The sequence below is a fragment of the Oncorhynchus kisutch genome, linkage group LG18, assembly GCF_002021735.2.
Source record: "Oncorhynchus kisutch isolate 150728-3 linkage group LG18, Okis_V2, whole genome shotgun sequence".
Lineage (NCBI taxonomy): Eukaryota > Metazoa > Chordata > Actinopteri > Salmoniformes > Salmonidae > Oncorhynchus > Oncorhynchus kisutch.
Genome location: NC_034191.2, coordinates 44,080,413 through 44,103,347, shown reverse-complemented (window position 1 = coordinate 44,103,347; position 22,935 = coordinate 44,080,413). Strand labels below are relative to the sequence as shown.

Below are 22,935 nucleotides of genomic sequence, written 5' to 3'. Positions count from 1 at the left end.
TTGCCTTTGGCATCGCCTTACAAAAAGGGAACTGCAGAACATACCTTCTCTTTTGGTTTGGTGGGTTTAGGTTGTGGCGGGACAGAGCGAGGAGTCTGTTTCTTCATTTGCTTCCCTTCGGGTGTTGAGGGGACACAGGTTATAAGAGTATCAACAATAGCTATGCCATTTAGAGCAAATCAGTGCTTTTCAACAGAGAAATGCAATTATATTATTTCAGTGTTAACAGCAGAGTATACTAGTGTGCAAGGGAAAATACAATGGAGAACAGCTATTTTCTAGCTATTTCACAAAGGGGTAATCCTAACCATTACAATATGGCTCCTCCTACCTGTGTCTGTGATGGGTGTGGCCAAGCACTGCTGCTGGGGCTTCCCCTTGGCTTCTGTGGGTGGAGACTTGGGAGCCCCTCCTCCCTCCTTTTTTGGAGGCCCCTGGGTGGGCTGGGGCCTCTGCTGCGGGGGCTGGGGTGTTGGTGGGGAGGGGGAGCTCTGGGGTGAGGAAGAGAAAGGGGAGGAGGGAGGGGTGGGCTGCTGAGGCTTTCGTTCCTTCCTACTAGCAGCACCCATGGGTGCCGTTGCAAGATGTTTCAGGTCTTGCCCAAGGGCGGTGGCGCAGCTGGGGGTCTGGTTGTTTGAGAGGGTAGGATTCTCGGCTAGGGGGGACTGCAACTGTGGCAGCGGCTGTTTATGCTTCTCCTCACCTGGCTTCGGGGGAGGGGTTTCACTCTTTTTATGAGGGGGCTCCTCCTTCAAGGGGGGTGGGGCCAGTTTGAGACTAGACTCAGTGCTTGTTGGGTCCTTGACAGGGTGTAGCGCCTCCTTTTTTTCTGACAGTTTGTTCTTCTTCTTGTCTTTTTTGCCTAAAAATACAAATTATGCAATCCCGTCAATTACACTGAGAACTGAAGACATCGTGGATTTATGGAAAAAGGCTTTATTAAAAGACACAGACCTTTCCCTTGCTTCTGGAGAAAAATCTTGGAAGGCATCCACTGCAAGTTCTGACACTTTCGGACCCTGTGACGTATATGCATACAGTCAGTCACATATTCAACATTGTGGCGTTAAATGAGTGAGACTGCGGAATTGCTCTACTCAACATAACGGGATCCTCATACTTACTTGCAACACTGCTTCTTGATATTGCGGCCCCCGAACTTGGGCTTGTCCAGGCAGTTGGTGCAGACTCCGCAGTCCTCAGGGACCTGGCAGCCAGGACACTGCCCGCAGCGCCGCGACCGCCGCCCCTTCCTGGGCACCGCCCCTCCCTCCTGGATAGTCTTGGTGTGCCTCATCACAGGCTTGATGGGAGGGGACTGGGGCTCCGCCTCTTCCGAACCCGCCACTGAAGATTTGTCTATGGTGGGGGTGGGGAGACATTTGCAGCACACTATGGGTGACACTCAAAATGTCCCAATTGGAAATAGGAAAATCACTTGAAACGGGGTACCAGGCCAGAAACATATGAAACAGAATAAGGTATGGCCCTTACCCTGAAATGCCATGACGTCATTGATGTGTTCGGGGAGCATTTGAGTATGCGAGTGGGTCATACTTCATTACAAATATTCAAAAAGGGGACGTGCCCATTTAACGCGGATCTTACCATCATTCCCCATGGAAGACAGGATCTTTTCTCTCTCCTCCCACGGCAAGGCACTGAGGGTGGGCATGTCGTCGGGGAACACGGCACGGTTGCGGCCCAGGGCCACAGCAGCACGCCGACACACGTGCTTGATGCGCGGCCCTCGCACCGACGTCTCCGAAGAGTCGCTCTCTTGGCTCTGGCAGAGCAAAGCCAACGATATCAACACAGTATAACGTAACTTGATCGAGTTGAAGTGCCCAAATTCTGGGACTGTGTATTTCCAAGTACTTTTTAATTAAAAAAATTAAAAAGACATCTATATTAACTTTTATAAATCAGTCTCTGAAGGGGCAACTCTAACAGGGTTGTATCGTGGGAACGGAAACAAAATATGAAGCAGACTTAGTTGATGCAAAAAAACACAGCCTTCTGTTATCACCCAGTGACACGTTCATTTTCCAAGCTATTGCCCCTCTATACAATATTTTACATACAGCAGGTTATTAAAGGACTGTCGAGTTCAGTCTGCTTCAAATTTATTTTTGTGTGGTGGAAAAATCAGGTCTCACCATACTGGTATCGTGACAGCTCTAATCTGTAAACCATCTTTCTATAGGCCCTCTTCCCTCAACAGATACACATCTTTGTTTTCTGAAGGAGAGTACTTCAACAGAATTTGTGCACGGCTGTCTGCATAATGTACAAGGTGGCTTGGCAGAATTCCCCTTCTATAACCCCCTTTCAGGGAGATTCCAGCTATCAAGTTTCAGTCTGTGTTCAAAACACTCGCAATGCTATTTATGGCAGCAAAGATTCTCAGAATCATGCCAAATGATTTTATCGTGGTTATGTTGAGACAGCGATGAGACAAAATAAACCAACAGAAATAGCTTAGTCAGTGAAGGAGAGAGGAACAGGGGGAGAAAGAGGGGAACTAACCTGAACTTTAGGATGGTCTGGAGACTTCAGCGACTTGCTCTTCTCGATCTTGAACAACTGCGCTTTGGCCTTCTTCAGCAGGCCCGCCACCCGCTTGTCGGCCACAGGCAGCTTCTCGGCGTGCGCCAGCATGGAACCCAGTGACGGGGCAGCCAGGGGCTTCTTGCTGCCGGTCTGCCCCAGGGGAAGGCCTGTCTGCTGGGCAGGGGCACTTGTTTTCTCCTTCTCCCCAGGATCAGCCTCTGGCCCCCTCTCCAAGGGCCGGGTCTTTTTGGAGGCGCGGCCCTTGGTCAAGATAAGGGGAATAGAGGAGTGGACTGCAGCCCTTTCTACAGGTGCTGCCTCTGTACCCGAGTCCACGGACACAGACTTCTTCCTCCCAGGTGTCTTTTTAGGAGCAACGGAGGTCAGAGACTCCTCCCCGTCCCTCCCCTCCACGGCAAACAGGCTGGGGGTCGTATTAAGAGAGGCGTCTGGAGTGGACACCTTCCCTCTCCTCTCCCAATCTTTCCTACCTTCCCTTTTGTTCTCTTTCTCACGCTCTCTGCTTTTCTCAGTCTCCCTTTCCAGCTCCTTGACTGGAGCAGAGTCCCGGGAAGCAGAGGTGCTCCTCTCTCTCCCCCCTTTCCCGGCACCGCGGCCCGTCTCCTGGGGGCTGGAAGTGAAGAGTGGGAAGAGTTGGGAAGAGGAGGAAGTGGCGGAGTTGCCGCCTGTACCGCCACCAAGGCTCCCGGCTGCTCTGTGTCCGTCAGAGGAGGAAGGCCCATGTGAGGAGAGGCCCATGGAGCCCGGTGAGAAGGTAGTGAAAGGAGCAGGCGTTAAGGCACTAGTGGGCAGAGAGCTGGAGGAGCTACAGGTGCTGCTGGCACCAGTGGAGACAGAGCCTGTCAGCAGACACAGTTCAGAGGGGGCCTTTCCTGGCGGGGCCCCTGGCTGGCTGCTCCGCGTGGTCATGGAGTGTGAAGGAGACCGGGGCTGACAACGCAGGAGTCCCAGGGTCTTCCTCCTCCTGCGTCTGACCGACCGGCCCGACTTGGGGGTGGACTGGAGGGGAGACAGCGATCCCGGGCTGCTCCCCGATGACGACTGCAAGGTGACCGACTCAAAGATGCGCGAGTGCGCCTCGCTGGGAGTAAAGCGTGGGGCGCGCAGCAGCGGGCTGCGCTTCTGGAGCGGTGACTCGAAGCGGGACGAGGGGTGCTGCTGGTGGTGGTGGTGCAGTGGGGAGAACAAGCGGGTGCCCGCTCCGGACCCACCGCCTGGCACGGGGTAACCCGCTGGAGCAACCCCTCCAGCACCATGGGGCATTAGACCTACGTCTTGGGCAGTGAGAGGGGGAGGGCGGAAATTGTCAAAGATGGGCTTGCGGATAAGGCCCTCCCTGGCGTACTTAGCGGAGGAGAAGTACTGCTGCTCGGTGCGAGACCGTGATGTCCAGCGGAAGGTGGGCTCTCTCAAGATGGACCTTCGCTTGTCCTGCAGGCTGGAGAGCACCAATGACGGGCCTTGGCGAAACGGGTGGGGCAGGATCCAAGGGGAGTGGGGGTGATGCTCCGCTGTAATGGAGCCTGACTGGGCCTGCAGCGGGGGACTAAGGAGAGGGGGAGGTGGGGGGGAAGAGGAGGCAGCCTGTTGAGAGTTGGACATCAACACTCCTGTGGCCGGACTGATGATGGCCTTCTTCCCTCCGGTGGCCAGGCTGCCTCTTCCCCTACCCACACCCTGGCCTCTGCGTCCCCGCCGACCCCTCTCAATCAGCACCTGCTGCTCCGGCTCGGGCTCCGACAGCGGCCTGGATGTGTGCAGCAAGTCCCCCTCCCCCTCTCCCTGGGAGGACGGGGAGTGGTCTCGCTCGGACAGGGCCTGAGTGCCCTCCGAAGCCTGGGAGTCGCACGATGAGTCGTCCAGGCTGGGGCTGCTGGAGCGGGACGACTCGCCCGAAGAGAGCTGGGAGGAGTGCTGGGACATGGCGCTGGAGCCACACGAGGCAGCGCTGCTGCTGAAGCGCCCGTTGCTGGTGCCATTGTTGCAGCGGTTGTTGAGCAGACTGGCCGCCACGGCCGTAGCACTGCTGGCTGCGATGGTGGCGGGGGGAGGGATGGTGTCGACCGGAGCTGCGGTCACGGCTGTAGCAGCGGCGGTAGTAACTGCAGCTGTAGACGCCCGCATGGGGGAGGAGGCCGAGGCAGGCTGGGGGGCAGCGACAGGGTGCGGGACAGCATCAAACCGTGCCATCTTCATGTGGGGGTGAGGGGCCCCGAAGCTGCCCTCGTCCTCGATGAAGCGCTTTGGGGTTTTGATGATGCGCAGTGAGACGGTGCTCACCACGGGCATGATGAACTGCCTGATGTTCTTCAGCTGCGTTCTCCTCCTCTTCCGGATGCCTGCATCCATACCTGCCCCCCCCTGGCTTCCTATGGCCACCACCTCCTTCTCTAACAGTTTCTTTTTCTGCGCACCTTTCTTAGCGCGCTGCAGCAGCTGCTTGGCGATTGCGGCATCAGTGCGTTTGGAGTGGGGAACGATCCGTACGGGGTTGACGTGGCGAGGGCTGGTTCTCAGGTTCAGCGGCCTGCCCAGCTTGGAAGGAGAGGATTCGGCGAGCGGGCTGGAGGGCGGGGAGGAGCTGTGGACGTCGGGGCTGTCGTCGTCCTCAGCAACGTGGGACGCCCTGAGCTTAGACTGCTGTTGAGGAGTGTGGGGTTCCCTATATCTGTCCCGGCGGACCCTGAAAGCCTTTTGTTTGGTTTCATCTGAACCAGAGGCCTGGGCAGCAGCGTCGGCAGCCTTGGCTTTACGGCGCTCGGCAGAGGGAGGCCGTCCTCTCCTGCGCCGAGGCACGCCGGACACCGGCAAACATTTCCTGGCGATGGCCTTGAGCCGCGACTTGAGCGGGCTCAGTTTGACCTCGCGCAGCCGCTTCAGTTTGGTCACCTTGGACACGCGGCTCGCTTTGAGAGGCTTGGCCTCTGTGTCCAGAGGCGTTCTCTTTGTGGCCTTCCTCTCTTTCCCGTCCTCGGCCCTGTCGTTGCGATGTGCAGCTGTGGAGGCGTGCTCCTGCCGGACATGCCTGCTGTCATTGTTGTTGGCTGCATGGCTGCGGGCCTCCCAACTCCTCTGTGTGACAGAGGCTGGAGGACGGCCTCTCCTCTTCTCTCCGGAGCCAGGCGGCCTCCCGGGCAGCCGCTTGGCCTTCTCCGAAAGCCGTTCCTGGCCCTCAGGTTTCCCCAAGACAGACGAAGGGGAAGGGCCGGCGCCTGCGCCCCCTTTCTGTGCAGTCAGGGCTCGTGGGGGTCGGCCTCTGGGCTTCTTCTCCTGCGTGGGAGTAACTGGTATAAAACAGAAACAGAATGGGTTTCAAATAAGTGGGGCTGAACTACAAAACACTACTTCTAAGAGAACGAGATATTGATTGTGATTGTGTGTGTACACACACACAAAACTATGTGAAAACCTTCTACTAGATGTTGGAACATTGCTGCAGGGCACGGATGTTGGGCGATTAGGCCTGGCTCGCATTCGGCGTTCCAATTAATCCCAAAGGCGTTCGATGGGGTTGAGGTCATGGCTCTTTGCAGGCCAGTCAAGTTCTTCCACACCGATCTCGACAAACCAGGCCTAATCACCCAGCAGTGCCCTTCACCAATGCTCGTGGCTGAATGAGAGCAAGTCCCTGCAGCAATGTTCCAACATCTAGTGGAAAGCCTTCCAGGAAAGAGTGGAGGCTGTTATAGCAGCAAATGGGAAACCAACTCCATATTAATGGCCATTATTTTGGAACGAGATGGACAAGCAGGTGTCCCCATACTTTTGGTCATGTAGTGTACATAAATAAAATCATCTCACCTGCCAACGCCCTTGGCGGACTCTGTTTTCGTCGGTGTTCACTGACTGTTCCAAACCCTCCAAATGCTCCTTCCTATGGAGGGAAAATACAAGAAACACATGAAATATGGCCAAAATGTTTTCCGAAATACTTCAACAGAACAAGAGAATGAATGTATTATTTTTTATACAGATCAAAGTGATGCGTGAATAACAGATTCAGAATTCAAAAGGCTCCACCCAAACCAATGTTCAGGCCTAGCTCTACACTTCAGTCATCCCATACTGAAACTACTCAAAAACAAGGACAGAGTTTAGTCCCCTTGACAATAACGTCAGTCCAATCTTACATTCGCCTGGCTGCTGACTCATTCCAGTTGGGTTCCAGTCATTTCGTTTCCCTATGCTTTCCAGATTTGCTGCCTAAAGCGGATGGAGAAGGCTCAGTCAGAATGCAAGACATTCTCAATTTGAAACTGTCCAACTCAGAGCTGAGTAACAGACGGTGCCGCTAAAACCTCAAGTCAGCAAAGTGTGTTTAAATAATTTCTAACTTGTTAGTTTGTACTACCATGTGGGTTTTAGCTTGCTTGAGCCTGCTAACTGAGGAGTGTTAATTTACCTGTTTCCATACATTTAATTTTAAAACATTTATTTTACAAAGGAGTTGTTTAATCTAACTGCTTAACGATTTATCTGTGCATGGAATTGTTTTGTTTTTCAAAAAAAAAAAAAAGTATAATCCTTACAGGAAAATGCCACGGGCACTGTCAGATGTGTGGAGACATTTTACTGCAGTTAATGTAGAAGGAAAAGCTGTGTACATTTGCAAATACTGTGACAAATCACATGTGAAGAATGCAAAGATGCATAATCTGGCCAAGCGCATAAAGTTCCCTCAGCGCTCACAACAAGCAACCTCTGACAAAAGTCCCTCTACTTCTATTTGAGGTGAAAATTATGAATCAGCCACCTTATCGATAGCAACAGCTCATGATCCTCCTGGAATCCAAAGTTTTGTTTGACTCAATGGAGGAACGCAGTCAGAGAAATGCTAATGAAAGGTCTTGCTCGCACTGTCCATGCAACTGGTTCACCTCTGATGCTACAGGCAATGTGTATTGGAAGCGATTTCTGAATTGTCTTTATCCAGCATACACCCCTCCAACCAGACATGCTTTATCTACTCATTTGCTGGATGTAGGGTTCAAGTGAAGGTCAAGCAAATCAGAGAAAGCAGACTGTATTGCAATCATCTGATGGGTGGTCAAATGTTCGTGAGCAAGGAAAAATTAACTAGTTCATCTTCACCCCTCAACCGTTATTCTACAAGGACACACCGGTCTCTACACTGAGGATGAGCAGAAGGCAGTCCATGACCTTGGACCACAGAAGGTATCTGGTGACAGACAACGCTGCGAACATGAAGGCCTCTTGGTCAAAAGTGGAAGAGTCCTACCCTCACATTACACTCACTGGCGGTGCTGCTCATGCATTGAATCTGCTCCTTAAGGACATCATGGCACTGAAAACAATGGATACACTCTACAAGAGAGCCAAGGAAATGGTTAGGTATGTGAAGTCATCAAGTTATAGCAGCAAAGTGAGAAGAGCACCACGTTAAAAGTTCCCCGGCAACACCCGTTGGGGTGGTGTTGTCATCATGCTTGACAGTCTCCTGGAGGGGAAGGAGTCGCTCCAAGAAATGGCCATATCACAGTCTGCCGATATGGACAGTCCCACCAAGAGGATCCTCCTGGATGATGTATTTTGGGAGAGAGTGGTATGCAGCCTGAAACCTATAGCAGTAGCCATTGCACTGATTTAGGGAGACAATGCCATCCTGTCTGAAGAAATCCATACTGCCCTGCCCACTTCCCTGTTGCTCCAAGCAGACGAAACCACAGTTCTGAAATACATCAAAAAACATGAAGACTTCTGCCTGAAGCTCATTCACACCGCAGCGTACATGTTGCACCCCAAGTATGCTGGCAAGAGCATCCTGTCTGGTGCAGAGATCAACAAGGCCTATAGTGTCATCACTAGCATGTCTCGCCACCTTGGCCTGGATGAGGGCAAGGTTCTTGGCAGTCTGGCGAAGTACACTTCCAAGCAAGGGCTTTGGGATGGAGGTGCCTTGAGTTTTTGCATCAGAGAAGGGGAATTCTCTTTAAACAGCGAGGAGTATTGTTTGGTAACTACAATTCTTTGGTAGGTAAATTTTTCTGAACATAACTGGAAGATGTTCTAGCCAAGACGTGTTTTGCAAACATATGGGCATTAATTCACTCGTTTCCAATTAGTTCTGTATCCCGAGAAGGTACCAAACAAATTAATCACATCAAGAATAGCTGGGATACTAGCTTGGGGTTCTGTTACATAGGAGAATGTCACCTGCGTATAGTGAAATCTTATTTAGACTATCTTTAGTATTATAGCCGTGTATTGCTGCATGAGATCTGATCACCTGAGCAAGATGTTCAATAATTAGAGCAACAGCGCACAACCCTGCCTTGTCCCTCTGAAAAGGTTCAATGGGGGCGACAATGATTGGTTAGTGAGTATTCTCGCAAAGGGGTTCCTATGTAAAAGCTGGATCCAATTTATGAACCCATCTCCAATATTACATTTCTGTAGGACCTTGAATAGATAGGACCACTCAACTTGGTCAAAGGCCTTTTTCGGCATCAAGAGATATAACGGCAAGGTCCACGTTAGGTAACCCCTATGAATACATAATGTTGAAGAGGCACCTGAGATTAACAGAAACTTATTCTTCAGAGATAAAGCCGGTCTAGTCCGAATGGACCAATTTGCCCATTAAAATGCTAAGCCTGTTAGCCAGAGTTTTTGTGCAAATATTTTGGCCTGTATTAAGGAGAGATATTGGTCTATATTACCCTACCTCTTCCGGATCTTTACCCTTATGTATAACTAATGAACGCCTCATCCAAAGTAGGTGGGAGAGTTCCATCCTCACTGGCCTGAAACAACATTTTGTGCAGGTAGGGAGAGAGCATGTTGCTGAATGTTTTATAGACTTCACCAGGGTATCCATCTGGGCCCGGGGTCTTGCCACTGTAGAGATTTAATTGTTTCGCAAATTTCTCCAAGAGATATTTCCTTATTCAGGAAGTTGGAATCTTCCTGGTTCAGGGCAGGGAGATTACAGTCCTCCAAAATGTTTTGCATAATTAAGGGGTTAGGATCCGCTTTAGATGTGTATAGAGTCTCGTAAAACTGACGGAATCTGTCATTGATGTCTTTGGGGGAAAGAGTAATTCCCCAGATACAGATTTAATATTGTGAATCAGTCGGTCACTCACATGTTTTCTAAGTAGTCTGGCGAGTAATTTGTGTGGTTTGTCACCAAACTCAAAATATTTTTGCTTGGCATAGAGAAAGGATCTAGCAATTTTAGCTGTGAGAACCTGATAAATTACCTCTTTAAAATTGGAATATTATGTTTCTCCATAGATGGATGGCTAGCTAGCACTTTCACTATCCAGTAAGTGAATTTGTTGTTCCAATTTCTCTGTTTTGCCTACTCCTGGCAACCTGAAAGGAGATGATAAAGCCTCTCAGATAAGACTTCAGTGTTTCCCACAATAATGCTGGGGAAGTCTGTTGTCATTGGTATCAAGGAAAAATTTAATTTGGTCTAAGATGTTCACAGAATGTTGGTTCTGTGAGGAGCTGAGGATTCAACCTCCAGACCCTCTCGTTTGGTACGATGTCACCCAATCTCAGGGAGAAGGTGAGTGGACTGTGGTCAGAGATTATAATGTCATGATTCCTCACATTACAGGTATAGGGGAGTCATTTCACGTCAACCAAAAAGCAGTCAATTCAAGTGTAAACATTGTGAACAAGAGTAAAAGGAATATTCCCTACCCGTAGGGTTAGAGATCCTCCATATATCAAATAGTTTATTTTTATGTAGGTATTCAAGAAATCACTTGAATAGGAGGTAGGGGTACCCCAGGTAGAGGATCTATCCAAATATTGGTCTAGCACAGTTAAGGTCCCCTCCAATGACCAAGTTAGTATGGGAGATATCTGGAATCAGGGCAAGGACTCTTTTGAAAAAAAGAGGGGTTATCAATGTTTGGCCCATAGATATTTAGTAGAGTTACAGAAGTAGAGTGGATCTATCCTATTACGATCACATAACGACCCTCTTTATCAGCAATAGTAGTTAAGTAGAAAGGGAATTCCTTTCCGTACCAGAATCGCTGTGCCTCTCGTTTTGGCGGAGAAGTTAGTGATACACTTGCCCCACCCACCTACATTTAAGTCTGCTATGAGAATAGTTTTTCAGATGGGTTTCTTGCAAATATATAATATCAGACTGCTTTCAAGTGGGCTAGGACCTTGCCTCTCATAATTGGTTAATTTAAACCCTTGACATTCCCGGAAGTAAATGTAAGTGAGGGGCCTCCCGGGTGGCGCAGTGGTCTAGGGCACTGCAGCGCAGTGCCACCAGAGACTCTGGGTTCGCGCCCAGGCTCTGTCACAGCCGGCCGCGACCGGGAGGTTCGTGGGGGAGACGCACAATTGTCCGGTGTAGCCAGGTAGCCAACCAACGGTCTTTCAGCCGACACATTGGTCGGGTTGGAGGCACGCTGTGTTAAGAAGCTTGGTTGGGTTGTGTTTCGGAGGAGGACGCATGGCTTTAGACCTTCGTCTCTCCCGAGCCCGTACGGGAGTTGTAGCAATGAGACAAGATAGTAATTACTAACAACTGGATACCACAAAATTGGAGAAAAGCATCACGATCAGTAGCACCTACACCCGAGCAGTATCCAACTGACCCCCCTCAACAAATGGGAGAGAATTTTTTTAAAATAAAACTGGCCGATGCCAGAACTGCACGGTGCGACCTCAAACAAGAGGTAAAACAAAAATAAAATCCCAACTGTACGTAGAATCTCACGATTCTAGAAATTCTAACACATGAACTGAGAGGAGTATCCCACGAATAAAGTGTTCAAGGGTCCCACCTTGGTGTTGGAGGACATTGACTGTCTGCCTAAACCTAAACAGAATAAGTTACAACTTAATATTGCACACTTAAGTGTCATTTTAGGTAAATCCCTGAGATAAGCATAGCAAGATTATATTGCTAAGCAATGCCGGACTAAACATAAACCATCAGCAACCGACAGTTTCTGTCTCTTCTGTACATTTACATATTTACACCCCCCCCACGGAAAGTTTCCACCTCTGATTATTCCCCAAAATGTGCAACCCTAAGCAGGAGTCACGTTAGTGTTCAGAAATCTACATTTCCAAACGCAGACCATACATTAAAAGCATGTTTTTATCTGCATTTTAAACCATTTCACCTGCGTTTTATATTTTATTAAGCCATTTCACCTGCATTTTATATTTTATTAAACCATTTCACCTGCTTTTTATATTTTATTAAGCCATTTCACCTGCGTTTTATATTTTATTAAGCCATTTCACCTGCATTTTATATTTTATTAAGCCATTTCACCTGCATTTTATATTTTATTAAGCCATTTCACCTGCATTTTATATTTTATTAAGCCATTTCACCTGCATTTTATATTTTATTAAGCCATTTCACCTGCGTTTTATATTTTATTAAGCCATTTCACCTGCTTTTTATATTTTATTAAGCCATTTCACCTGCGTTTTATATTTTATTAAGCCATTTCACCTGCGTTTTATATTTTATTAAACCATTTCACCTGCATTTTATATTTTATTAAGCCATTTCACCTGCATTTTATATTTTATTAAGCCATTTCACCTGCATTTTATATTTTATTAAGCCATTTCACCTGCATTTTATATTTTATTAAGCCATTTCACCTGCATTTTATATTTTATTAAGCCATTTCACCTGCATTTTATATTTTATTAAGCCATTTCACCTGCATTTTATATTTTATTAAGCCATTTCACCTGCATTTTATATTTTATTAAGCCATTTCACCTGCATTTTATATTTTATTAAGCCATTTCACCTGCGTTTTATATTTTATTAAGCCATTTCACCTGCTTTTTATATTTTATTAAGCCATTTCACCTGCGTTTTATATTTTATTAAGCCATTTCACCTGCGTTTTATATTTTATTAAACCATTTCACCTGCATTTTATATTTTATTAAGCCATTTCACCTGCATTTTATATTTTATTAAGCCATTTCACCTGCATTTTATATTTTATTAAGCCATTTCACCTGCATTTTATATTTTATTAAGCCATTTCACCTGCATTTTATATTTTATTAAGCCATTTCACCTGCATTTTATATTTTATTAAGCCATTTCACCTGCATTTTATATTTTATTAAACCATTTCACCTGCTTTTTATATTGTTTTTTGTTGTTGCTTCGATAGAGTGATTAGGGACGTGCAACTATACATTTCCCTTCACAGAAAATACATTAGTGGAAAACATTCGGCAGAAAATAGCTTCGTTTTCATCAGGGGCGGCAGGTAGCCTAGTGGTTAGAGTATTGGACTAGTAACCGAAAGATTGCAAGATCAAATCCCCGAATCAAATCTGTCGTTCTGCCCAATGTTCTTAGGCAGTCATTGAAAATAAGAATTTGTTCTTAACTGACTTGCCTAGTTAAATAAATAAAAAAACATGAGAACAGAAGTGCAGAGCTATTTGGCCATCAGCCACATAAGTAAATGAGTTTACAATGAAAAAGCAAATCCGATGAATGGCCAGGATATTTCTAATGTTACCAAATTTTATTTGTCACGTGCGCCGAATAGACCTTAGTCAAATTCTTACTTAAAAGCCCTTTTAACCAACAATACAGTTAAGGAAAAATAAGAGTTGAGAGAATGTTTCTGGTGCCGAACAGAAGTTACAATAAGAAGCATTTATGATCTGTGTTTACAAAACACAGCAAGATATTTCTTAGCCATTCTCTTTTTTTTTTTTTTTGGGTGAAAAACTCAATTCTGCATTAACAGGACCCCTGTCAATTAAGGGCTTTTTAGTAGCCAAAAGGAAAATTGCCTATATGCCTAACTAAATGTTGCATGTAGCATATGATGGTCACAGACAGTTATTAGGCTACACAGATGTATTTAATGATGTCTATGGCACCGTTGAGCATGATATTTGTTTTTCATCACTTCCAGGAAGTCCCATCAGGTCACACAGGTAGCCTTAGCAGTAGCAGTTGCTAGGCTGCCTGACATCAGCTGTGATGTCACCCACTCAGTCATGTAATCTTCGAGAGGGCCTGATGGGACTCATCTCCTGACATAACACACACACTTAGTAGGGATACTTATTTTCATTTCCTCAAATGTTTCACTCTCGCCTAATGTTGAGGTAAGGCACAGTGAACGAGGCCATCTCTAGCGATAAGAGTTACCTGAAGGCAATAATTCCAAAGCTACGCAGACAGCATGTTAACCATGACTCATAGTGAGGTCAACAAAATCCAATGGAGCTCTCAGTTGACTAGGCTGCAACTCAAATGGAACCATATTGCCTGTTAAGTGCACTACTTTTGACCAGGGCCCATAGGGGCACACTAGATAATTTCAACGATAATTTTAAAGACCAGGCAAAGAAGAAAGTGGGTGCCATATGGTTCCCTTGTCTACAAGTATACATGATGATGGTGGACCTAATCAGTGCAGTCTCTACAGTGGGGTGTGGGATGTTTTATATCAGGATATAAAACGAGTCACTCATAGGACAGGAAGTGTGTCCTTGGATTGATTCAATTAAAGATCTGCTCAATTGGAATTGGACAGAAATGGAATATTATTCAGTCTCCAGGACCCTCCATTTGTAATTACATCTGGGCCACAGGATGAGTGTGTAACAGTAATTATAGATAAAACAGAAGGCAGACAGAGTCAATGTCCTTCAACACCAAGGTGGGACCCCGCTCATCAACCGCAAAATGACTAAGTTTAACAGCAAACTTCCATTTATATAGCACAAGTATTGTTGTTTATGACTGTCAGTACTACTGACCATTAGACTTGGGCAACTGGGCAAGTTGAGAGGCCAAAGATATCTCATACATGCAGGTCAGACACATAGGCCTTAGATGCCCACCTTTGCATGCCACCGTAGCGAGGCCTTAACCCAACTAGCCACAGTCCATAAAGCATCCCCATCCCCACAGGGCTGGTGAGATGATTAATATCTCAGAGTTCCTCTGGAAGTCTTTAGTGTCACTTCTCGTGCCAGAGGGGTAGGGGTGTGTCATTTCATAATCTTTATTTATAGCAGAATATGGGGCTGCAGTTTAAGTCCCTTCGGCCCCATTTGTAGAGCAGCTGCTGTCGAGGAGTCCACACTAGTCTTAACTCCAACCTGAATAGCACAGCCAACTTGTTAACGTCCCATATACTATTAATATTGTGATCAGGCAACATTCAGTCAGCGGCAATTTCATTTGGAATACAGCCTAGATTTTTGGTGATGACGACAAGTGTCGATAATTTGCAATATAGTAGCAGCCGCTAATTTTGTTAATCATGTTGCCCTCTGATACCAGAATCTTTCAATCTAGCCATCTCTTACTTCAACTCTGACAGACTGTGCTACAGTTCATACAGGCAGCATTTCTCAGAATCTTCTCAGGCAAGTTGCTATAGGTGTTGGTTGGTTGGAGAGTGCTAAGGGGGCGGAACGTGACACGGAACGCGAGTAGCTCGATGACATCACACACACACTCCTCCCTCCGCATGAACCACACCGCAAGATGTAAACAGAGCCAAAACAGGAGAGGGAAGGAGGATGGGCAGAAAAGCATGGTGTGTGTAGGGGGAGCAGCATCTTGACCACCTGGTACAGCAACTGAGCCTGTTTCCAGGGGGACAGAGCATGAAAAGGGGATGAACACGCTCGCACAGACGCAATCAAAATCCCAATCTAAACAAGCCTCCCACACACACACCTCTCACTCCCCCATGCAGCCATCCATGCGCGAGAGACGCACAAACTCGCACCATGCCCACGGGCAGGCCGGGGAGAGCAGTGTGCTGTAAAACCAAAAGGGCCTATGGGCTCACTAGGACAGAAGTTTTTCCTCATAGATTAGTTAAGACAGAGCAACAGGTCCGACTCATAGCGGAGATGTTCATGTTTCGGTCTGCTAGTTGGGCCTGTCCCCTGCAAGTGCAGAACCATCAGACCGGATGTAAAAGTGGTTTGAGGTATTCTGTTATGCATCACTAGTACGTGGGTGTATATTTGGCGAGGTGAGAAGCCCAATTATGATTGTTCCATAAAATCAGATATCCTGAAAAAAATAAAACCCCAGTTAATAGTGATGTGTTTATGTTTATTAAAATGTATTTGCCTAGTTTCAACAATTTAATTTCAACGATAATTTTAAAGACCAGGCAAAGAAGAAAGTTCCCTGTAGTAGCTCCCTTTAAAAAGCAAGGTAAATAAGAGTCACAGACAGCTGCTCTGCTCATCGGGGCTGCTGATCCACACACACACACTCCCTGTAACCTCCACATCAAGTAGAAAAACCGATCATTAACTCTCAGCCCTGGGATATTTAAAAGCGGTAGAAATCAGCTCCAAACATCCAGGGAATCTAAATGTCTAGAGAACCTCAAGTCCCCTTTAAATACAAGCACTGTTAAGTTAAAACTAACTTTGATGCTTTCCTCATAATTCTAAACAATTCCATGCGGTATAATCTTGTGAGACATCTGCCTGTCCTTGTATATCAAGTGATGTACATCAGACTGTCCTTGTACATCACTGCACTAACCTGGGACTGTGATGTTTAAACCCAAGTCAGTGGCGAGAGACGTCAGAAAAAAATATGTATGCCGAGATAAAATGTGCAAAGAAAGTCTCGAAATTGTGAATGTGGTCAGGGAATAAGATCAAGATCACAGGGAGAACTCAATCTGTTTATTTAACAATTGAGATTGATGCAATGAATGTCAGGCATGATATTTTGTACTTTACAACTGTATTATTTAATGTGGGCTATAACACTAAATCCACCCAAAAACGAATAATTTTTTTTTTGCCTGGAGCTGGGTATAGACAAATTGGCCTAATGATCATATTCTCATGATAGTAATTTGGAGCAGCCAAATTTTATACTCCATCCCTCCTTTGAACTTAAATTGGGGAGATCATACTGTATATGCCCTTCCGGTGACACATTCCTACTAAAAGGCCACTGGGGAATTCCTCTCAGGTGGCTCTGGCCAATGACTCACAATGGTGGGCCTCTGAAGAATTCGACGAACTCAAGAAAGAGGAATTCTGAGTGTTCCACAAAAAACTTGATATTAGTCTCTCTTGGGTGCCAAAACACCAGGTAAAAAAAACATTGGTTCACATTTGCCCACACACACCGACAAGGAGATGGATCGATGGCTCATGTTCCCAACACCTCACTCCCACGGGGCAGGGAGACGCAGCTCCAACCGGCACCCTAATAAAAACAAAGATGAGGACACACCTCCTGCGAGGGGGAATAAGGGACATAAAGTCTGGGGGACCAGCCCCAAACAGACACACAATTGACGGCTTTCTCACAGCTCTGAAAGCAGAGGCAAAAATCCTTTGGTCGCCTGCTAGAGCAGAATAAAGCCATGGATGGGAGGGCCTGTGACTAATTCTCCTCCCAGCATAGTCCCTGGGGGAGGAAGCTTCGCTCTTCCCCTTTGATATCCGTGCCTGTGCTCTTTCAGCCGTCTGCACTTCATGAAAGCTGGAATAAAAGCAGACAAAGCTCTGCCATATAAATAGGGCAAACACCTGCTGGACCCCTTCCTCCAAACACAAAATTTAGCAAAAACCATTGGGGCAAAGTATTCCCTCTGATAACATCTACTCAGCTGCACTTGTGTGAGGGATTGACATCGGTCTTAATGTGAGCCAAGAGAGAGACGGGTTCAAATTTTTTGGGGGCAAATGTCCCCAAAAATACAACTATGACAAATGGGCACTTAAATAAACAACCATCATTTGACTGGATCAATAAAATAAATTGTTTTTTTAACACTAAATTCAATAGCCTACAAATGCTGCCATTTGAACAACAATGGTCTACAAGCCCTCTTTTGAGGGATTCCAAAGGCTTGGCTAATATATTCCAAAGTGGCAGCTGTCAGAAGAAAAGTTGAGCTCAGACAGCCCCTGTGTGGGTGAAGTGGATACGGGTCTGCCTGGAAGGAGGGGCTCAGCGTCTAGCTGCTCTGTGAGCTCAGCAGGCTGTGATGAGCAAGAACAATCCTGCCCAGGCGCAACATCCACTCTGAATGAAATCGCAACTCTGCGTCTACAACTTCCACGAGCGGCAAGTTCCACTGGGATTTTGGCCCTGTCCCACCGCATCCCAGATAGTGCGTTTCCCCCCCCCTCTGTGTGTCTTGGGATAGAGGGAGCGGGACATGTTGATCCCCCTTCCTAAAGTGTTAGTCCAGGCAGGGGGACTCATTTCTATAGCACTGGCCAACATCAAAGTAGATTATATGAACCTTTCTGGTAATCTACTAGTGATGGTACGAGGTGTACACACACACAGGACAGAATAGGCGTTTCCAGTTTCACAATAGGTCTTATGATAAATGGCTCATTGAAATCACACACATGGGTAATGGACTGGAGAACACTCAGAATATGATCTAAACATCAAATCTGAATAACAACGTTGATAAAGTGGTGAGTTAACCTCCGTGTCCCGATCTACAACACTAGGGTCTACATTTACACTGCACTGAACGCGTGCTCTTCATGAAAAAAGAAAGATGGTAGTGCGCTAAACCGAACGCACCCCCACAATCACAAGGTCCGTCAAAAAGGCTCCTTATTGTAGCTTGCGAGCTCATAGTACTAGAAAGATTACATTTGGAGTAACACGCATCAAACATACATGATACTGGCGAATCCTTCTCAGGCCACCAACAATTGTAGTTCGCCAGCACGTCATCATATGTCCACAATTCCGACATTATTTTGGTACTACGCACTGTGTGTAGAGAGGGGGGGGAACATGTCCACCTCCCATTTTCCTATGTATCAGCGATAGCTAGTTACGCGTAATAAGTGCGTAGCGTGGTAGAGGTTCATGAGCTAAACACAAAATGTGCGAGTAATACTACAACCTAAATCCATCACCTAGCGAGCTAAACACACCATTAGTCAAACCCAAATCGCTAATAACGTCGTTTCCAACTAGCAACTTTAGATGCGTGGATCAAGGCAGAAAGATGAATACATGCTAGCTAGCTGATCATTTAGGCAAGGTAAATAGCCTCGTTCTAAGGTTAGCCAATATTAGCATTATGCACTGACACCTCACAGCAAGCTAGTGACAACCGTAGCTTCTTGAACGCGTCAATATCGGCGTTTAATGCTAAGCTATAACGCGTGTAACGTTACCACGCTAGGGCAATTCAAACGAGGTGAGTATAAATGACGTTAGCTAGCCAGGTGCCTTAGCAAGTATCAAAAACATGAAGTTCAGGTTCCTTGTCCTCCCGAAGTTTACATGTTTTGTTTTCAAACAGGAGCCTCGCTCGCTAACCGGGAGGTCCCATGCGACTAAGTCAATGTAACACTAACATTACAGACAAAAACGGATATAACGTTAGCTAAATAACGATGGAGTTAGAAAGCGTTTAAGCTAGTTATACTGTAGCAAACTGGCTCGTAAGACCTAATTCTGAAATCTGAAGAGTTGATTGTGATATGACGCTCTCTCTCTCTACAAGTCACCACCCCGCAATTAAGCCAACGAACGATGGCTTAGCTTTGGATCCCATCCTTCAATTTTCGCCTCTGTGGCAATATTGGACAACCAGAGTCAATTTATTCACTTTGGCCAAATTGTGGCTAGAAAGAGAGCAGGCTACTTTTAACTCTTTGCAACATCAGCACCGTTAGTGCTACTCGGCTAACTAACGTTACTAATCCTACACGGGCATCCTTGTGACTTGTGTGGTTCATCACTGTAAAATGGGTAGTACAGCAGCACATGGATTGAAGCATGTCGATGGGCTTGATACCCAGTGAGGGGTTGAAGGCCAAACAAAAAGTTGGCTTATTGGCGTTGACAAGTTAGGTCACACTCCTAACACCGCATAGAGGCAGCATCATCCAACTCCTTGGTACTAACGTTACTGTTTAACATTGCTAGCGAGTGTGGGCACTTAATGTTTACCTTCCTCCTTGAAGCTATTAAACGTTAACAAGTTAGCTAACAACCAACCACAATCAAGTTGGTGTTTCGCTTACCTCCCCGCTGCTTGAACCACTCGACTCCCCCAAAACATCCCGAAATGTCTGCAGGTTGCAACCGATAGCAGATGAGACCTGTAACGCTGCATCAAAGCCGGGCCCGAGCCCAGCCGTGTTCGGGTGGGTCCCAGTGCCACTTCGGAGGGAGGCCGTGACCCGGATTCGGCCCGCTCTCCTCCCGGTGCCTAAGTTGCTGCTCCCTCCGGGCCGAGCGGGGAACCGCCACCGACAGCTGTGCGCCATTTTACACTATGCCTGTCTGCCCTAAGATCAGAGAACTCAGTGGGCGTGGCCCTGAACCAGCATTTCGCATAACCCCCAGCCACTCACCAACGTGAAAAACATCCTTAACCATGTTGCGGGGTGGGCATAAAGTGGCCCCGAATACGCATTTCTTCAATGTTCCTAGTCAATCAGTTTATAGCCTAAGCTTAACTAAACACGTTCCAGGGCCGTGCCGAAAAAACACATAACAGTTCTAAACTGACGATTGATCAATCTCAAAAATCGGATAAAATTATTGAATACTTATTGACTCAAGACATTTCGGCTCATTAATTTGTAAAAAATAAAATTTAAAAAAAATGCCACTTTCACATTATGGGGTATTGTGTGTAGACCAGTGCCACAAAAACATTTTTTAAAATTAATTTTAAATTGAGGCTGTAACACAAGAAAATATGGAAAAATTCAAGTGGTGTGAATACTTTCTGAAGGCAAAGCTTAACTAAACACGCTCCAGGGCCGTGCCGGAAAAACACATAACAGTTCTAAACTACTGACGCTTGATCCACCTCAAAAATCGGATTAAATTATTGAATACTTATTGACTCAAGACATTTCGGCTCATTAATTTGTAAAAAAAAAAAAAGCCACTAAAGAGAACAGTCGATGTCAAATATTCAGTAGGGTTTTCATCATAACCAATACAATGAATAATCAATCCAGTCAATGTATTTGTTCATAATAGAAAAGTCCACAATATTTTCGAAAGAGGTGCCATACCTACCATACCTGGCAAATAACTAGAAACAAAGGGGCAATTGCAACGAACAACAAATTATATGGTTTAAAATCATATCCAACAAATCAACAGGGTTCAATTAATCTCGCCTGGGCGCCCGTGTAGGCTGTTTTGACCAGCTAAAAGTTTATTGCATTCGATTTGGAACCGGCCTGCCTCCTGGGCGTGAGCCAGATGCCCCTGGCAGACTTGTACCTTAAACATGGTTGCTTTTGACCAATAAACATTCTGGGCATACAGTGGCAAGAAAAAGTATGTGAACCCTTTGGAAATACATGGATTTCTGCACAAATTGGTCATACATTTTGAACTGATCATCTAGGTCACAACAATATACAAACAGTCTGCTTAAACTAATAACACTCAAACAATTATACGTTTTCATGTCTTTATTGAACACACAGTGTAAACATTCACAGTTTAGGGTGGAAAAAGTGTGAACTGGTAATAACTGGTTGACCCTCCTTTGGCAGCAATAACCTCAACCAAATGTTTTCCGTAGTTGCGGATCAGACCTGCACAACGGTCAGGAGGAAATTTGGGCCATTTCTATTTACAAAACAGTCTCAGTTCAGCAATATTCTTGGGCTGTCTGGTGTGAACTGTTCTCTTGGTCATACCACAGCATCTCAATCAGGTTGAGGTCAGGACGCTGACTGGGCAACTCCAGAAGGTTTTCTCCTGTTGAAGACATTCTGTTGTTGATATACCTCTGTCGTTGTCCTGTTGCATCACCCAATTTCTGTTGAACTTCAATTGGCAGACAGATAGCCTAACATTCTCCATCAAAATGTCTTGATAAACTTGGGAATGCTGTGCTCTTGCAGTCATCTTTGCAGCAGGACAACCACTCCTAGGGAGAGTAGCAACAGTGCTGAACTTTCTCCATTTATAGACCATTTGTCTTACTGTGGACTAATGAACATCAATGCTTTTAGAGATACTTTTGTAACCCTTTCCAGCTTTATGCAAGTCAACAATTCTAAATCTTAGGTCTTCTGAGAGCTCTTTTGTTTGAGGCATGGTTCACAATGCTTCTTGTGAATAGCAAGCTCAAATTTTGTGAGTGTTTTTTATAGGGCAAGGCAGTTCTAACCAACATCCCGAATCTTGTCTCATTGATTGGACTCCAGGTTAGCTGACTCCTGACTCCAATGAGCTTTTAGAGAAGTCATTAGCCTAGGGATTCACATACTTTTTCCAACCTACATTGTGAATGTTTAAATGATGTATTCAATATCGACAAGAAAAACTAATAACACAAATTATTGTATTTAAGCACACAATGTTTGTCTTTTGTTGTGACTTAAGATGATCAGATCAAATTTGATGACCAATTTATGTAGAAATCCGGGTAATTCCAAAGGGTTCACATATTTTTTCTTGCCACTGTAAATGCATATAAATCAGTGAAGCAATTGCAACACAATTTGGTACACATGATGCTAACACTGTCAGAGCTGACAATTGGCACACATGCTCAGGGATATGTCTAGCTAACCCACACGATATCTCAGACACCACTGGCCCCATTTTGACGAAACTTGGGTGAATGAAGGGATTTGGCATAGAGATCCGTCATCTACAAAATTACACTGTTGCAACAGTTAACATGTCACCCACCACAAATGATGCAGTGCACCCATTGGGCCAAACAGTAAAGTTTGATATGATCTTACACCACTTCAAATTGAAATCACCCCCTGATATTGTTTGCTAAAACCTGAAAGTGACCCGCACCGTTCAGTGTTGATTTCCCATAGGGCCTCAGAAAATGGGTAAAACCAAGGTAATAGTGAGCTTTGTAAAATTACACAAGACTCATGATAAACTGAGTCATTTGGTTGGTCAAGTACACGCTTCAACACACTTTTTTTATTGGTCGACATTTGTTTTCTATTCAAAATTTTGTACAGATACCATCGAACAATAAAAAAGTGTGTGTAGAAGCGTGTATTAGAACAACCAAATCACTAAATGGCTGTCCTTAGCTACTCTGAACAAAAATATAAACGCAACATGCAACAATTTCAAAGATTTGACTACGTTACAGTTCATATAAGAGAATCACTCAATTGAATCAAATTCATTAGGCCCTAATCTATGGATTTCACATGACTGGGAATACAGATATGCATCTGTTGGTCACAGATACCTTACAAAAAAGGTAGGAGCGTGGATCAGAAAACCAGTCAGTATCTAGTGTGACCACCATTTGCTTCATGCAGCGTGGCATATCTCATTTGCATAAGAGTTGATCAGGCTGTCGATTGTGGCCTGTGCAATGTTGCTGTATGATGTTGCTGTATATT

The 22,935-nt window shown here is 45.8% G+C and overlaps 1 protein-coding gene across 4 annotated transcripts in view; it reads right to left on the bottom strand.

Moving 5' to 3' along the window:
- Window positions 1-19,864, bottom strand: part of LOC109908869 (histone-lysine N-methyltransferase 2A) — a 44,026-nt gene extending 24,162 nt beyond the window's left edge. For all 4 annotated transcript variants that reach the window (XM_031796129.1, XM_031796131.1, XM_031796130.1 and 1 more), the window contains exons 1-8: window positions 19,597-19,864; window positions 6,376-6,448; window positions 2,530-5,858; window positions 1,609-1,786; window positions 1,125-1,359; window positions 955-1,019; window positions 332-862; window positions 45-115 (exon numbers count right to left, since the gene is read on the bottom strand). In XM_031796129.1, coding sequence (XP_031651989.1) covers window positions 45-115; window positions 332-862; window positions 955-1,019; window positions 1,125-1,359; window positions 1,609-1,786; window positions 2,530-5,858; window positions 6,376-6,448; window positions 19,597-19,842 — 4,728 coding nt within the window. In that variant the 5' untranslated portion in view covers window positions 19,843-19,864. The remainder of the gene's footprint in view (window positions 1-44; window positions 116-331; window positions 863-954; window positions 1,020-1,124; window positions 1,360-1,608; window positions 1,787-2,529; window positions 5,859-6,375; window positions 6,449-19,596) is intronic.
- Window positions 19,865-22,935: the final 3,071 nt, after the last annotated feature.